Here is an 18513-nt window from a genome sequence, read left to right on the forward strand (position 1 = left end):
GAGACTCCTCCATACCCGGGATGCGGTCAGGATGTAGGTCACGGGGGAAAAAAATGTGTGATTGCCAGCTAGCATCATGCACCATCATTTGGATCTTCTATTTCAATTTCCAGGAACTGACAGCAAAAGAGACAATCAGTGAGAAGGTGAGTGTCGGCTAGGACTGGACTTTCATTTGTTACAGCGTGATGGGTTCACCCAGGGGGCCTGGTCGAACTGGGGTTTCATTGAGCCCTCTGACCCACCAGTCTTTGCTCCCTCTCACACTGTGCTGCTGTTACAAGCTGCAGACCTGCTCCCGATCTTACACTTACACCAGCATCCACACACGTAGGGACACACCCAGCTGCAGTTACACGCAGGCTCACTGACCAGCCGCTGCATGAACCAACAATAGAGAGGCTGCAGCCAAATTAACCACCAGCTTCCCAGATTTGTACCCACCACTGGAGTGTAAACCCAAAATGTTACAGTCTCACCCTGCACTGAGAACTGTACAGCGTAAGCTCATAGAATTCGTCCCCTGGAGAGGCCTATCGGGTATTAAACACACACTGCCCAGATTTGAGGAGTTCAAGATGGTACTGCTCTGGGGTCCTATCCTGGACAGCTGGTGGTTAAAGAGTCTGTGTACAGTTGCAGCTGGATGTTTCTCTACCTGTGTGAATGCTGGTGAAAGTGCAGGCAGGAGGGCTTTGCAGCTTGTCAGAGCAGTACAGAGTGAGAGGTACCCCAGTTTCAGATGGTACTTTAGGGGGAACGCATCACAATCATTATCAAAGGAGCCGTTATAATCGGTTGATCCTGGATTATACAGTTTGTACATTTATGCCTATGATGCTTGAAGCCAGTTAATTCCTGCCAAATGGAATGGACCCAGTCCTGGGTCCTTATTGATTTTCATGGAAGTGTTGCCTGAGTGAAGGCCTTGGGAATGTTACAGGGCCTGAGAAAGTTTCCAATTAGGTTTACTCTGAAAACTGATGTAACCAAGAATGGCCCGGTCCAAAGCCCACTGAGTTCAACAGCAAGACCCCCAGTGACGTCCAGGGGAGTGGATCAGGGTAACCCGGTGACCTCTTCCCAACACCGAACCTCAGCGCAGTCACAGGAGCGTATCTCAGAGCCTGGCTCCCGTCCTGCCCCTGCAGTCAGAGTTACGCATTCCCATTCTAGCCAACCCCAGCTCAACATTTCCTAGGTTTCATGTTTCCATTCGCCCCTTCACAGATTCATTCCATGCAAACGACTCACCAGGCTCCAGCCCCAGCAGGGGAGGAGGAATCTCTGCCTGTGACCGGAAGGCGGCAGGGAATCTGCACTGACCAGGGCTGAGTTACAGGGATATTTCTACTGCTGCCCTGGGAATCCCAGCAGGGACTCAGAGCCAGCATGGAGCCCCAGGGACCTGCCTCTGTGCCTGGCTCAGGTGGAGAAGATCAGCAGAGAATTAACCCTTTCCTCCTCTCACTTGTTTGATCTGATCGTTTATCCTTTTGTACGTTATTTAGAAATGTCCTTTTGGCTCTGAGGCCCTGGCAAAGAGTTCCTTGTTCTTTGCAAACAGCTCTTGTTTCAGCCCTGACACACTCACTACACCACACACAAGACTTATGGAATATTTCCCCCTAAAGAGTAGCATGTAAGGTGTGTGCAGAAAGCTTTTAACTTGTCAAGCTTCATAACCACTGCAAAAAGCATGTCTGGGTAATAGTTAAGGAATAACATATTGCTATTGACAGTGAGCTTTATGCACTTGGATTAGAAGTTAGTCACCAGGGCCGTGTGTCTTTGTGATGGCCATTCCAGGAAGGCATCATCACTCCCCCCTGGTTAGCTGGGGATGTAATGCCAGGCTCGGTTCTCTAGCCTTGCTCCAGCCGAAGATTATCAATGGAAAACCATGAGAGACAAGTACAGTCAACGCCACTTGGAGGTAAATAAAGAAACCATCCAACAGATAGGATTGCCCAGCCTATGAACAGAGACAAACGACTGTTTCATGATAACACCAAGTTGGGACTGGCCATTTGGATCCTTTGACGGAGGAGACATCTCCTGGCGCGGGGATGTTCTCGTGAAAAATTGGATCCTGGAGTCAGGGGTTAACAGGGTGACTCACAGTCCTGGGAGCCAAAAGAACCTTCACAGTCGTTTTTACACAGGCTGCCTTTAGTCTCACTTAGGGTACGTCTACACTACGGGATTATTCCGATTTTACATAAACCAGTTTTATAAAACAGATAGTATAAAGTCGAGTGCACATGGCCACACTAAGCACATTAATTCGGTGGTGTGCATCCATGGTCCGAGGCTAGCGTCGATTTCCGGAGTGTTGCACTGTGGGTAGGTATTCCATAGTTATCCCATAGTTCCCGCAGTCTCCCCCGCCCCTTAGAATTCTGGAGTCCAGTGGCTGATGGGGCAAAAATCATTGTCGCGAGTGGTTCTGGGTAAATGTCTTCAGTCATTCCTTCCTCCGGGAAAGCAACGGCAGGCAATCATTTCGCACCCTTTTTCCCTGGATTGCCCTGGCAGAAGCCATAGCACGGCAACCATGGAGCCCGTTCAGCTTTTTTTTTACAGTCACCGTATGTGTACTGGACAGAGGTGGTACTCCAGCGCTACACAGCAGCAGTCATTTGCTTTTGCATGATAGCAGAGATGGTTACCAGTTGTTCTGTACCGTCTGCTGCGGCTGCGGCGGCTGCTGCTGCTTCTGGTGCAATTTAGCAATGAGATGATGGCTATTTGTCATTCTGTGCTGTCTGCTACTATCATGGGTGCTCCTGGCTGAGGTCAGCCAGGGGCGCAAAAGCAAAACTGGGAATGACTCCCCCAGGCAATCCCTCCTTTATGGTTTCTAAAAATAGAGTCAGTCCTGCCTAGAATTTGGGGCAAGAGTACTAGAAAACCAGTGTATCTGAGAGCACTGCTGTTCTGTGTCAGATCCCGCAGAAATGTTGAGCTACGTACCATTCACAGCGGGGGGTGCCCCTGCAACAACCCCAGCCATTGCTTCCCTCCTCCCCCAACCTTCCTGGGCTACCGTGGCAGGGTCCCCCCCATTTGTGTCATGAAGTTATAAAGAATGCAGGAATAAGAAACTGTGACTTGTTAGTGAGATAAAAGGAGGAGGAGGCAGCCTCCCGATGCTGTGACAGTCCGGGCAGGACAGAATCTTTTCTTTACACAGGAAAGGGAGGGGGCTGATGGAGCTCAGCCCCCAGTTGCTATGATGAAGAAGGTTACCAGCTGTTCTGTACCATCTACTGGGAATGACTGAGAATCCTTCCTATTTTCACCCAGGCACCCCTGGCCAGCCTCACCTGAAGCCAGCCAGGAGCACTCAAGGGTTGCTAAGAAGGACAGTTACCAGTCCTACTGCACCATCTGCCACTGGGGAAGGAAGAAGAGCAGATACTGCTCTTCACTGCTGCAGCACCGCGTCTACCAGCAGCATTCAGTAGACATAGGGTGACATTGAAAGAAGTCAAGAAACGATTTCTTTCCTTTTTCTTTCACGGCGGGGTGGGGGGAGAAACAAATTGACGAGCTATTCCCTGAACCATGCCGGATAATGTGTTTGAACCTACAAGCATTAGGAGCTCAGCCAAGAATGCAAATACTTTTCGGAGACTGCTGGGGACTGTGGGATAGCTGGAGTCCTCAGTACCCCCTCCCTCCCTCCACAAGCGTCCATTTGAGTCTCTGGCTTCCCGTTATGCTTGTCACGCAGCACTGTGTAGCCTGTAGATTTTTTTTTCAAATGCTTTGGCATTTCATCTTCTGTAACGGAGCTTTGATAGAACAGATTTGTTTCCCCGTACAGTGATCAGATTCAGTATCTCCCGTACGGTCCATGCTGGAGCTCTTTTTGGATTTGGGACTGCATTGCCACCCATGCTGATCAGAGCTCCATGCTGGGCAAACAGGAAATGAAAATCAAAATTTTGCGGGGCTTTTCCTGTTTACCTGGCCACTGCATCCGAGTTCAAATTGCTGTCCAGAGCGGTCACAGTGATGCACTGTGGGATACCGCCTGGAGGCCAATACCGTCGATTTGTGGCCACACTAACCCTAATTCAATATGGTAATACTGATTTTAGCGCTATTCCTCTCGTCGGGGAGGAGTACAGAAACCGATTTAAAGAGCCCTTTATATTGATATAAAGGGCCTCGTAGTGTGGACGGGTACAGCGTTAAATCGGTTTAATGCTGCAAAAATCAGTTTCAACGCGTAGTGTAGACCAAGCCTTAGTCCAACCATTGCGAAAACCTGTATATGTGTGTGTGTGTCTGTTGCTTCATCAGTCCCAGGATATAAGAGAGACAAGGTGGGGGAGGGAATATCTTTCACTGGACCAACTTCTGTCGGCCTTATCTCTTTGAATGGTCCCTTTGAATAGGTGCAAACTACTCACACTAAACGATCTGTACCTTTCCCAGACCTGAAGAACTGCTCCATGCAGCTTGAAAGCGTGTAACTCTCCCTACCAGAAGTTGGTCCCATAAAAGATATCCCCTCCCCCACCTTGTTTCGCTCTGTGTTTATGTAAGGTGGTAGATGGCAGAGAGAGGGGAAATCTGGAGCTGCTCTTCCTCTCGTAGCACTAGAACAAGGGACATGCAAGGAAAGTAGAAGGTGGCAAATAAAAACCAATACAAGGAAACACTTTCCCACAAAACAAATAAGCAAACTGTGGAACTAGCTGCTGCAGGATTTTGTTGAGGACAAAACTTTGGAAAGATTAAAAAAGCGATTGGACATTTATCTATCAAAAATACCCAGAATTACCAGACCTAATGACAACATACATTTTTGAAGGGAGAGTGACTCCCATGTCTTGGGGTTTAAGCCAATCTCTGTTAGAGATAAGGATGGGATGCAGGATGTGATAGGAAGTTTATCCCATATCCCCTCATGAGAGATTCTCACAGCTTCTTCTGAAGCATCTAGTGCTGGCCACTGTTGGCCACTGGCTACTGGGCTCAATGGACCCGGCTCTCATCCAATCTGGTGATTCCCATGTTCCTCTACCAAGGTGCAGAGTTGACCTGCTTCAGCACCCACCCTGGGACACACCTCAGCCTAGATTTCAAGAGGTGCTGAGCTCTCACAGCTCCCACTCTGCCACTGGAGTGGCAGGTGCTCAGCAGCTGTGAAAGGTCAGAGCATGAATGACTGAACTCAGCATCCAAACAGGAGTGTTGGTAGCTCCCAAAGCTGTGGGGAGGGGGCACCGGTGCCTGAAATGTGGCCTGCGCCTCCGCACTGCCCCTTTCCCCAAGGCCCAGACTTGCCCCGCCTCTGCCTCTGAAAACGCACCTCACCCCTTCTCCCCAAGCCGCTGCCTGCACCACCCCTCCCCATGAGACCCCACCCTCACACAGCCCCTTCCCCTGAGGCCCCATCTCACCCCTTCTCCCCGAGCCCCCATTCACTCCTCTCCACCCTGTGACAATACAGTTCTGGCGGGACCCAACTGAGAGTGCCAATTCAGGACCAATTGCTTAAACAGGGCAGTTACAGACCTAAGCTGGGGTTTTTCCACCGCTAAGGCAAACCAAACCAGCCAGACAAAAATGATTTCGTTTTCACTCCACTGGCTAACCACAAGTCACACAAGCAATTTCCTTAGACGCTCCAGTCTCCCGGTATCACCACCAGTGCCACTGGGATGAACGGTTATGAAAACCAACACCTCAGTAAAAGAAAAAGGTTCTCTCGATCCCAAAGGACCAAGCCCCAGACTCAGGTCAATATACACAACAGATCTTACCCACAAATCATGTTGTTGCCAATCCTTTAGAATCTAAAATCTAAAGGGTTATTCATAAAGGGAAAAAGGCAGAGATGAGAGCTAGAATTGGTTAAATGGAATCAATTCCATACAGTAATGGCAAAGTTCTTAGTTCAGGTTTGTACCAATGATGGAGTAAACTGCAGGTTCAAATCTAGTCTACCTGGAGAACATCCCCCGCTGGGATGGGTCATCAGTTCCTTGTGTAGCGCTTCAGTTTGTAGCAAAGTCCCTCCAGAGGTAGGAAGCAGGATTGAAGACAAGATGGAGATGAGGCATCAACCTTATATAGGCTCTTTCAGGGGTAAGAACACCTCTCTGTTCTTATTGTGGAAAATTACAGCAAAATGGAGTCTGCAGTCACCTGGGCAAATCCCTGCACACCCTGCTGAGTTACAAGGCGTATCTGCCTCCTCTCCATGAGTCAATTGTGTAGCTGATGGTCCTTAATGGGCCGTCAAGCAGGTGAGGCAGAGCTAACACCAACTTGTCTGGCATGATTCCCAGAACTACAGCACCAATTTGAAATACAAACAGTATAGAGCCAATACTCATAACTTCAACTACAAAATGATACACACACACAGACAGCATAATCATAATCAGTAACCCATAACCTGGTCTTAGATACCTTATATGACCCCCTTTACACAAGATCTGGAACCACTACAGGACCTTGGTTGCAACCCATGTTCTATATGGTCCCAGTTTATATCAATAACATCACAGACTCCCACCCTCGTCACTCCCCATTCTGACTATAAGCATTGGGAGGGCTTAATCCTCCAACTTTTTTCAGTGATGGGGCCAAGGACCTTGGACCCCCTTCATTCTGGTGCCCCGATGTCCAAACCTGAAACCCTTTAAATCAGCAGCCACTTAGGAAAATGTTTGCCTGGACCGTAGAGGACAAGACTAGATGATCCATGAGCTCCCTTCCAGCCCTACACATCTGGGATTATCACTGGGTAATGTCCCCTTGGTGTTCAAGGTCAGGTCGACTGCCCTGATCGCTTGTGCCAGTGAGGGGCAGAGTCAGAGAATTTGTCTTCTCAGTCTAGACTTGATCGGCAGCAATAGTAAAGGGCACCAAGAAAGAAGGCTGCGATGGACCTGTTTGACTCTGCCTCCATTACTGTCTGGGTGTCAGGGGCCACAGGTCTTGAACATCAGTCTACAGGGCTCTTAGACACTAGCACATGACTGTTACGAAGTTATTATGTTATATGCGAGCCTCTCTGAGTCTCACAGTTTGAATACCCTTGTGCCTCAGTTTCCCTCTTGTGCTGCATCAATGCCTAGGGGGTGGGAATCCAGGTGTGTAACTATTGCTATTGACTGTTCCAGCAACACAAATGTAACCTGTGGAACTCATTGCAAGGGGAATCTAGTGATGACCAAAAGTACAACTGCATTCAAAAAGGAACTAGACAGATGTATAACTGGGGAAAAAAACAAATAGATCAGTCTATGGAGGAGTGATCCATCAATGGCTATTAGCCAAAACAGTTGGGTATCTCTAACTGAATTGGAGAGGCAAAATAGTGACAGAAGATGTGGAAAAAGCTGAAGTGCTCAAAAGCTCCCCGACTGTTGCACTGGGCAACACAGTTTGGGGAAGAAGTGAGCGGCCCTCACTGATGAAAGAACAGGGTAAGGGCTATTTAGAAAAGCTGGTCATGCACAAGTCCATGCGTCCAGATTTAACGCATCTAAAGGTGCTGAGGGAGTTGGCTGATGCGATCGCACAGCCATTGGCCATTATCTATGAAAATGTGTGGAGATCGAGGGAGGTCCCGGAAGATTGGAAAAAGGCAAATATAGTGCCCATATTTAAAAAAGAGAAGGAAGAAAACCTGGGGAACTACAGACCGGTCAGCCTCACTTCAGTCCACGGCAAAATCCTGAAACAAATTCTCAAGGAATCCATTTTGAAGCACTGGGAGGAGAGGAAGTGTTAAGGGGATTATTCCTTCACCCTCCCACTTCTCTGGTCCTTCTCGCATGAACAGAGAGCAACAATACCCAAAGGCCAAAGGCATAAACAATTTGATGTTTATTGGAGTGAACGTCCAGCAAGTATGATTCCACTTTCCTTCCTTAGTATCTCCCTTCCCAGCTCTGACACCACAGAGCCTTGTCTGTGTCCCTGTTTCTGTTCCCATCCCCTGTTCCCATTTCCCCCTTTAGCAAAACATGATTTTAATTCCCCCATCTCCAGGCCCTGTTCCCATTTCCCTCCCGTTTCTGATTGACTGCAGACTATATAGTAAAACCTGAGTTCTGCTTAGCTATACCTTAACCAATCATTTTTCTGAAATTTAACTAACCAATCCTAACATATTGTAACATGGTTATTTAATCAATTATATCCCATCACCTTCATTGGTTTACACTCAACAAAACTAATTATACAGCAGATAGAAACAATCACAGAACCAGACAGAGACCATGCAAAGAAACATACAAAACAATACAAAAGTGAGTGTTTCACAACCACATCTACATAGACATAAGGGTTTTCCAGCTGTATCTATTGATAAGTGAGTTCTTGCCAGACAGGATGTTATTAAACTAAGTTTCCTTTTACCTCTTCTAGGCTCTTCTCTTTCTCTGGAGGTGATGGAATATCAGCACGGGGTTATATTCCTAATACCCCAATAGCACCTTATTTCAATGTGACTAGTTTGGAATGTGAGGATGTGACCATACACTTCCCAGCTTATGGCTGCCTCTGCTGTTTAGCTGAAGAACCAGGCCTTAGCCTGTCACAGTAAGAGAAGGCCATTACACAGACAGTGATCTTTGATTCTTTCTTTTATACCTCTATAACTAGCTGAGTGATAAGAATACCCCTACATTCTTAAAGTGTAGGCCTTTGCAGACAGGCCTGAATATCTATATCCTAACAGGAAGGTGATCAGGAACAGTCAACATGGATTCACCAAGGGGAAGTCATGCCTGACCAACCTGATGGCCTTCTCTGATGGGACAACTGGCTCTGTGGATATAGGGAAAGTGCTAGATGGGATATATCTTGACTTTAGCAAAGTTTTTGATAATAGTCTCCCACAGTATTCTTGCAGCAAGTTAAAGAAGTATGGACTGGATGACTGGACTATAAGGTGGATAGAAAGCAGTGACCCTGACAGGGACTTAGGAGTTTGCATCTCTATGTGGAAGGTGCTGTAACAAAAATAAAGTTATTAGGTTCAATACTTGGGTGACTGGGTGTAATTCTAGGGCCTGTGTTATACAGGAGGTCAGACTGTGGTTCCTTCTGGCCTTAAACATTTTTTCTATGGGGTGCTGTGCTGGGGTCTGTGCTGCCCTAGTCACGTCCTCATGGGGTGTATCTCCAGGTCGAGGAGGCCCATGATGGCATAGCCAAAGCCACCCTTGCTCCAGTTCTGGACTGTGCGGAGGGGGGCCATGAAATCACTGCACTGTCTCCCTGAGAAGGCTTGCTCCTGACTTCCATGCTGGTCCCAAAGTGTGCTCACTTTGCCACAGAGGAAAGTAAGGAGCAAAGAAGCTCTCCCAAGATGACACAGCAGGTTGGAGGCAGAAAGAAGACTAGAGCCCCCATCTCCCAATGTGCAGCACAGTGCACTTCCCGTTGGTGTATGACATGTCCCGCTTGGCTGCTGCTTTCCATTGCCATTAAGAGTGCAGCTCGGATGCAGCTTGTCACAGAAGAGATGCACACACCGTGCTCTCACTCTCTCATGGTGTGTATACATATGTGCTTTCTTGTTTTGTAGTTTCCCTTAATCTTAGAACAGAGACTCATTCAGTCTGGTTGCTTTGTATGGAAGTGAGCTGTGTTGTTGTAGCCATATGTGTCCCAGGATATTAGAGAGACAAGGTGAGGAGGAAATAGATTTCACTGGACCCAAATTATGTTGGCGAGAGAGACCCGTTCTCAAACTTACATAGTGGAAGGACATAGTTAAAACACCCCGCTGGTGTCCGAAAATCTCTGTCCCTCAGAAGCAGGGATGGGAAGACAGGGGATGGATCACACAATGGTTGCCCTGTTCTGCTCACTCCCCTGAAGCACCTGGCATTTGTCACTGTCGGAAGACAGGACACTGGGCTAGATGGAACATTTGTCTGACCCAGTTGATGTCATTTTTATGTTCCTGTGAGACATTTCTACTCCAAAGCTCCAGGAATGGAAGGTGGGAATAAAAACAGGAACAGTTTCTCGCAGCATTTTTGTGGCACTAGCAGATGGTTACACAAGACTCATCACATTACCCTCAGTGGCAAAACTTTCCACTAGGAGGGGGTAAGACACAGCTACTCACACACACAAGATTTTCCTCTCTCTGTTTCCCATGGTCGGTGCACCAGAGAGCACATGCAAATAAGTCCCTCACCCAGTGCACTAGGCCACAGCACCTCCTGACCTCTCTCCCACTCGGTCAGTCCCACAGAGCCATCTGTGTGGGGAAGAGCGTGAAATCAGCCTGGGTAAGCTGGACCCATCCACGCGAAATGATCCATAAGGCAGCAAAATACAAGGTCCATGGGACGCAGGCCTTGGCTACAGAATGGGGGACTGAGGCGAGCAAAGCTGTGACCCTGAGAAGGATTCAGGCGTTCTGATATCTTTGTGGGTTGTGCCTTAACCAAACACAAGTTATTGGGCTGAATATAGGGGTGACGAGTTGAAATTCTAGGGCCTGCTTAAACACTGAATCACCATGCTTGCCATGGGGTGGTATAGGGGGGTTTTTGCTGCCTGAGCCATGTCCTCTTAGGGTGGATCTCCAGATAAAGGAGTCCCATGATGACACAGTCAAAGCCACCTCTGCTAGGGTTCTGGGCTGTGCAGAGGAGAACCATGAAATCCCTGCCCTGTCTCCCTGAGGAGATCTGTTCCTGACTTCCATGCTGGCCCCAAAGTGTGCTCACTTTGCCAATGAGGAAACTGAGGAGGAAAGAAAATCTCCCAAGGTGACACAGCAGGTCAGTGCCAGAATGAACACTAGAGCTCCCATCTCCCAATGTGCAGCACAGGGCACTTCCCATGACTGTATGGCACGTCACCCTTGGTTGCTGCTCTCCTTGGCCATTAAGAATGCAACTCGGATACAGCTTGTCACAGAGGAGCACACACCATGCTCTGTCACAAAGTAATTTTACCTTTGTGCATTCTTTCATTGTTTCCCTTCAACCTAGAACAAGACTCACTCCATCAGGCTGTTTTCTGTGGCAGGGCGCTGTGCTGTTGCAGCCATGTGTGTCCCAGGATATTAGAGAGACAAACTGGGAGAGGAAATAGCTTTCATTGGACCCAAATTCTGTAGACGAGAGAGACCAGCTTTCGACCTTACGCACTGGAAATACATAATAAACACATCCCTATAGTTCCAATGAAAACTTGGGTTTAATTTCCAAGTCCCAGAGCATTTTCTGTGTCCTGATTTAGCTCAGCAGGGAACTTCTCCTGCACCACCGATGAAACACATTGATCACCCGTTTCAGAATCTCTTTTGTTGTCACCCCATAAACGATGGGGTTTAACATGGGGGGAATGAGCACATAGAGGTTGGCCAGTAGGATGAGAATATAACCTGGGATGATGTGCCCAAATAGATGTGCATAATAGAAGAAAACAGATGGGATGTAGAACATCAGTATGACACCGACATGGGAGCCGCAGGTGCGGAGAGCCTTGAGCCGGGCTTCCTTGGAGGGGAGCAGGAAGACGGCCCTGAGGATCAACCCATATGATACAGCAATGAGCACAATATCTGAACCAATTACTAAAATAGCCATGGCTACGCCATACCAGAGGCTGACTGTGATGTCATCACAGGCCAGCCGGGCTATGACCATGTAGTTACAATAGGTGTGAGGCAGGAGGTTGGTTCTGCAGAACTTCAGCTGCTTCACGAGAAAGATGAGAGGGAAAATGAAACAGAAACTTCTTGTTACAATTGCCAGCCCCATCTTCCCGATCACAGACTTGGTTAGTATGATGGTGTATCTCAGGGGGTCGCAGATGGCAATGTATCGATCAAACGCCATGGCCAGCAGGATGGCCGACTCGGCCAGAAAACTGACATGGATGAAGAACATCTGGGTCAGGCAGGCAGCAAAAGAAATTTCCCCCGCTCTAAACCAGAATAGAGCCAGCATCTTGGGCACCGTAGTGGTAGATAACAGCAGATCACCAGCAGCCAGCATGGACACGAATAGATACATGGGCTCATGGAGGCTTCGTTCTGTTAGTATGATGAATAGTAGGAGAGAGTTTCCAAAAAGTGTCACAACGTACATCAGACAGAACGGGATGGCCATCCAGAAATGAGACTCCTCCGTACCCGGGATACCGGTCAGGATGTAAGTTACAGGGTAAAAAACAGTGTGATTGTCAGCTGTCATCATGTACCTTCACTTGGATCTTCTATTCAGTTTCCTGTAACTAACAGCAAAAGAGAAAATCAGTGAGAACTCCAGTGTCAGCTAGGACTGGACTGCGTTTGTTGAAAGAATCAGAGGTACCATCAAAAACTTCACTGTGTGACAGCTGCCTGTCATGTGGGACCGTAAATCCAGAAACACGTTTGTGCTGCGGAACTGCAGAAGGAAGAGAGCCTGAGGCATAAGCCCTTGTGTCAGAGGTCTAGTATGAGGTGTGAGGCCTGGGCTAAAATAATTAAAGCCTTGGTATAAAGCAAAATTAGGCTGTGAGCTAGAGACAGGCCCTGCTCACAGAATCTGGCAAGCACAGGGCTGATATTTGAAAACCACACATTTCTAAGAGGTGCTGGACACAGAGCACTCACGTAAACACATTCCAGAAGGGTGATACCAGAACACCTCGATATCAGCACATTCCCTAAAGATAAGAGGAACACGGTGACCCATCCTAAGGATATGGTCAGGATGAGAGTGTGATGGATAGAGATGTACAACGTGATGGTGTCATAAACAGATAGTTAAGGGTTAATGTCTCTTTTACTTGTAGATGGTTATCAAGTAATGAACCTGAAACACCTGATCAGAGGACCAATCAGGAGACAAGATACTTTCAAATCTTGGTGGAGGGAAGCCTTTGTTTGTGTTTTTTTTTGGGTTTTGCATTGTTCTCTCTGGGTCCTGAAAGGGACCAGACGTGCAACCAGGTTTCTTGCCAATCTCCCTGCTACAGTCTCTTATATATTCAGAATAGTGAGTATTAAGTAGAAAAGTATTAAGTAGAAAAGGCAGTTATAGTCTTTTGATTGTTTTCTGTATTTGCAAATGTGTATTTTGCTGGATGGATTTTGATTGGTATTTGTGCCGGAGGGAGACTTCTTTCTACTGTTTATAAGCTGAAAGACCCTGTAATATTCCATCTTGATTTTACAGAGATTTCTTATTTTTTTCTTTCTTTTATTAAAAGCTTTTCTTTTTAAAAGACCTGATTTTTTTTCCCCTTGTTAAGGCTCAAAGGAACTGAGTCTGTACGCACCAGGGAATTGATGGGAGAAGGGAAGGAGGAGTGGGGGAGGAAAGATGAATTTCCTCTGTGTTTTAGATTCACGGAGCTTGAAACTGTCTATCTCTCCAGGATAGCCCAGGGAGGGAAAGCCTGGGAGAGGGAGAGAAGGGGGAGAAAAAACCTGATTTCTCTGTGTTGTGATTCAAGGAGTTTGAATCACGGTGATCTCCTAGTGTACCCAGGGCGGGAAAGATCTGGGAGGAAGAAAGATGGGGGAGAGGAAATGGTTTATTCCCCTTTGTTGTAAGATTCAAGGAATTTGGGTCTTGGGATCCCCAGGGCAAGTTCTTGGGGGGAACCAGAGTGCCCCAAAACACTATATTTTTGGGTGGTGGCAGATCTAAGCTGGTAATTAAGCTTAGAGGAATTCATGCTGGTTTCCCATTTTTTGGACTCTAAGTTTCAGATTGGGGAATTATATCATGACAGATGGGTTGTAACCGGCTACGTCAGAGGGTGTCAATTAACTACGTTAGAGGGTCAGTATGCAACTTGTTTGTATTGAAGTATGAAATGGAGCCTCAAAGGGAGTGTCTCTGTCTAGCCTAAGGAGGAATGGAAAGTCCCACTGTTCACTGAGCTGGTTCATTCTAATGGGCACACATGTATTAATTGTCCAGTAGAGTCTGCAGGATACTAGTACCATGCTTCATTAACAATAAACCTGGCTGGGTGTCTTTGTACTTTAAGGAGCTTGTAGTCATTGGGTGGTTCGCTGGAGGTCTGTTGGGCCAACTGTCTGCAAAGAGTTAGGACAGGACAAAGGGAGAACACACTCATTCACAACCAAACATCTAACCACACTGGTGACCCACGACAAGTTACGTACTGCCCCTCTGACATACCATCTCCATTCCAGAAGAGGGAAGATGGTTTGAATGGTTCTGGCCCCAGGTGAAGCAGGGCGCGTCCTCCTGGTGTTGCTGTCCAAAGCAGAATCTCTCCTCTGCACATTTGTCAGTTGTTTTCAGGTCTCAAGCAGTGACTGTGAAAGTGAGTTAAAGCAGCCGCACAACTGGTTCTTCTGGCACTTCCCCCAGTTTCACACTCACAACTGTGGAGTCACTCCCAGTTTATAATGGGATGAGAACAGAACCTCTATCTTTCACAGTCCTCCTGATGGATCCTACTGGCTTGTGGCCTTAACCCAGCAAACACTCATGCACACAAGTAAACTCATTCACAGGGAACTATCATTGACCTTTATAAAAATACTCATCTGAATAAAGTTACAAGTTTTTCAGGATTTGATCCTAAATATGTGAAGCCAATCTCAGTTGAGGTCTGGTCTGCACTACAGACCTATATTGGGATAGCTACTTTGCTCATTGGTGTGAACAATCTGCACCTGTGACCCACATAAATATATCAACCTAATGCCCTGTGTAGACATAGCTACAGCCTCTGGGGGAGGTGGAATAACTACACTGCTGGGGGGAGCTCTTCTCTATCAGCACAGAGCATCTCCACTGACGCACCACAGCAGTGCAGCTCTAGGGGGACCAGATGTTGAGTTTTTTCAAGGTTTTTAAAGTCCTATATTTAAGCCCTCCTGCAGCTGGCCCAACTTTTTCTTAAAAACGGGCAAATTGTCCCGTATTATCTGTCTGTCCCCCATTCATACTAGCAGGTCCTGCTGCTGGCCAGATCCCTGCTTCCCAGTTGCCCACCTACCAGCGGTGAGTCGGGAGTGTCCAATGGATGACGAGGGGGGTGGGTATGCAAGGCTGATGACAGGGCAAAGATGCAGCACATGGGGCCAGCCGCTCCCCCTGTTGGTCCATCAGCTCAGCCCCCACTATGTGCCGGCTCTCAGACAGCAGGGCTCTCACCCCCAATCCCATTTCCCATTGTCATCGGCTGCACACTGGGAGCTACAGTGGCAGGTGGGTGCGAGCAGGCACCAGGCAGTGACCGGTTACATGTCTCCTCTGCTCCTCACCTCTCAGCCCTTCACATGCTCCTCCTCTCGCTGTCCTCTCTCTGCTTTGCCCTTTCACTCCCCCAAACCTCGCTGCTCCCCCACATCCCAATCCCAAGTGGGGCACGTCCCGCTCCCAGCGCTGTGTGGAGAACCAGCCCCTTGTTAGAGCATTCAGCTCATCAAAAGCCTGTCTGGCAGGCGCCTTCCTTCCCCCACTGCCACTGGCTGGGCCGCTGTGCCGGGAAAGTCCAAGACTCTCCGGCCCAGAGCACTGGCCAGGAAGGGCTGAGATCTGCATGAGCCAAAGCCTCTCACAGCGCTGGTACGGGGAAGACTCTCTGCCCCTCAGCTAAGCTCTGGAGCGGCGGGAGGGAAGAAGGAAGTATTTTCCAGCCTGTTCATACCCTGAACCTGCAGGTTTCACAGCAGCGACCCAGGGCAGGGTCTTAGCACCCTTTTCACCCCCCAAGCTCCCACCCTGGATTCTGTCCCTGGGTTTGCTGGGGTGCTCTAGGCATCCTCCCTTGCTGAGCCACCTCTCTGGCCATGTTCACTGAAGCCCCTACAGTCAGGTTCCCTGGGACATGGTGCAAAATGCATGCTTAGGGCTTAACCCCTTCTTGCCCTCACTGTAGCCGGGAGGACAGGAGACAGATAGTAACATTATGGCCAACAGGAGCCTGGAGGTTTTGTCTGCCTTTTCCCATGGGAAGGAAGGGTGGGGATGGGGGAGAGAAGAGATGAGCTCTGCAAAGACATGAGCCAGGTCATCTTCACGACTGAGGATGTGAGGGAGATTCCCAAACCTAAGACATTCTTTTTAGGTCACAAATCTGATGAACTGTCCCAGATTTACATGTTATTAAAGGAGGTTTTGGAACAAATTGATAAACTAAACATTAATTAGTCACCAGGACCAGATGGCTTCACCCAAGAGTTCTGAAAGAACTCAAATGTGAAATTGCAGAACTACTAACTGTACTCTGTAACCTATCAATTAAATCAGCTTCTGTACCAAATGCTGGAGGACATATAATGTGAGGCCAATTTTTAAAAAGAGTTCCAGAGGCGATCCCGGTAATTACAGGCCGCTAAGCCTTACTTCAGAACTGGGCAAACTGGTTGAAATTATAGTAAAGAACAAAATTATCAGACACATAAAAGGACATAATTTGTTCGAGAGACTCTACATGCATTTTCTTAAGGGAAATCATGCCTCATCAGTCTGCTAGAATTATTTGAGGGGCTCAACAAGCATGTGGACAAAAGGGGATCCAGTGGATAGACTGTACGTAGATTTTCAGAAAGCCTTTGACAAGGTCCCCCACCAAACGCTATTCAGCAAAGTAAGTTGTCATGGGATAGGAGGGAAGGTCCTCTCATGGATCAGTAACTGGTTAAAAGATAGGAAACAAAGGGCAGGAATAAATGGTCAGTTTTCAGAATGGTCATAGGTAAATAGTCACGTCCCCCAAGGGATCTATTGGGGGACCAGTCCTATTCAACATATTCATAAATGATTTCGAAAAGGGGTAAACAGTGAGCTGGCAAAATCTGCAGATGATGCAAAACTACTTAAGATAGTTAGGTTCCAGGCAGACTGTGAAGAATTACAAAAAGATCTTTCAATCTGTGTGATTGGACAAAAAAATGGAAGATGGAATTCAATGTTGATAAATAAAAAGTAATGAACTTTGGGAAACATGCTCCCAACTATACCTATAAAATGATGAGGCCTAAATGAGCTGTTTCCACTCAAGGGGGGGATCTTGGAGTCATTGTGGATAGTTCTCTGAAAATGTCCATTCAATGTTCAATGGCAGCCAAAAACCTGAACAGAATGTTTGGAACAATTAAGAAAGAGATAGATAATAAGACAGAAAATACCATATTGCCTCTATATAAATCCATGGTACGCCCACAACTTGAATACTGTGTGCGGATGTGCTCGCCCCATGTCAAAAAATGATATATTGGAAATGGAAAAGGTACAGAAAATGGCAAAAATAATGAGTAGGGGTAAGGGATGGCTTCCATATGAGGAGATACTGATAAGACTGGGACTCTTCAGCATGGAAGTGAGATGACTAAGGGGGATACGATACAGGTCTACAAAAGCATGACTGATGTGGAGAAAGTGAATAAGGAAGTGTTATTTACTCCTTCTCATGACACAAGAACTAGGGATCACCAAATGAAATTAATAGTCAGCAGTTTTATAACAAACACAAGGAAGTATTTCTTCCCACAACGCACAGTCAGCCTGTGGAACTCTTTGCCAGAGGCTGTTGTGAAGGCCAAGACGATAGCAGGGTTCAAAAAAGAACAAAAGAAGATCACGGAGGATAGGTCCATCAGTGGCTGTTAGCCAGGATGGGCAGGGATGGTGTCCCTAGCCTGTTTGCTAGAAGCTGAGAATGAGCTACAGGGAATGGATCACTTCATGATAACCTGTTCTGCACCTGGCACTGGTCACTGTCGGCAGACAGGATACTGGGCTAGGTGGATCTTTGGTCTGACCCAGCGTAGCCTTTCTTATGTTCTTATCCCTTCCTCTCCCCTGTGGGTGGAGGCAGCTCCCCTCCCTTCCCTCCCACTCTGTGCCAAAAGGCTGCCACTGACCAGATTCTGGTGTGAACCCTGACAGAAATCTGGCGGGGGGAGGTATGTGATCTTCCAGATCCCCCACATGTTGCCTCAGGAAGACACTCGCAAGGTACCAGGAGAGGCAGGTCCATCCCAGGCATGGAGGGCAGAGCATGCAGACAGGGAGGGTCAGGTAGGTGGGTCGGTCACCCCCCCTCCCGTATGAGAGAAGTGTACAGGAGTGTGTGTGTATCACTTCTCCCTGTGTCTGGAGGGGTTAGGAGAGTGTGTGTCACCCCTCTCTGTGTTGTACTTTTTTTAATGGGAATTCAGTTTATTTGATGTTAATTTGACTGTTTGTACTGCACAGTTCTGATTCCTTGCTGTTCAACTTGCTTGAATACGAGTAATTTTACCGGGTGTCCCGTATTCAGCATAGGGAGATATGATCACCCTCAGCAGGAGGAACACTGGTTATCAAAACAGCCCTTATAATTCATTGCTTGTGTGTTCTCCAGTTCAGACATTCACCATTAAGCTCCCTGAAACCAGCTAATTTCTGGCAGCCAGAACAGACCCAGTCCTGGGGTCGTTATGGAGTTAATGGAAGTGTTGCCTGAGTGAAGGTCTCAGGATTTGGGGTGTAGAATATTACAGGGCCTGAGTAGATTTCCAATGAGATTTACTCTGAACAGTAA

At 47.5% G+C, this 18513-nt stretch overlaps 1 protein-coding gene across 1 annotated transcript; it reads right to left on the reverse strand.

Annotated features, from left to right (window-relative positions):
• Positions 1–11240: 11240 nt before the first annotated feature.
• LOC127047693 (olfactory receptor 52B2-like) lies at positions 11241–12206 on the reverse strand. The gene has a single exon (XM_050946276.1). It carries the CDS (start codon positions 12204–12206, stop codon positions 11241–11243), a length of 966 nt encoding a protein of 321 aa, XP_050802233.1.
• Positions 12207–18513: the final 6307 nt, after the last annotated feature.

The sequence above is a fragment of the Gopherus flavomarginatus genome, chromosome 1 (genome assembly GCF_025201925.1).
Source record: "Gopherus flavomarginatus isolate rGopFla2 chromosome 1, rGopFla2.mat.asm, whole genome shotgun sequence".
NCBI classification, from domain to species: domain Eukaryota; kingdom Metazoa; phylum Chordata; order Testudines; family Testudinidae; genus Gopherus; species Gopherus flavomarginatus.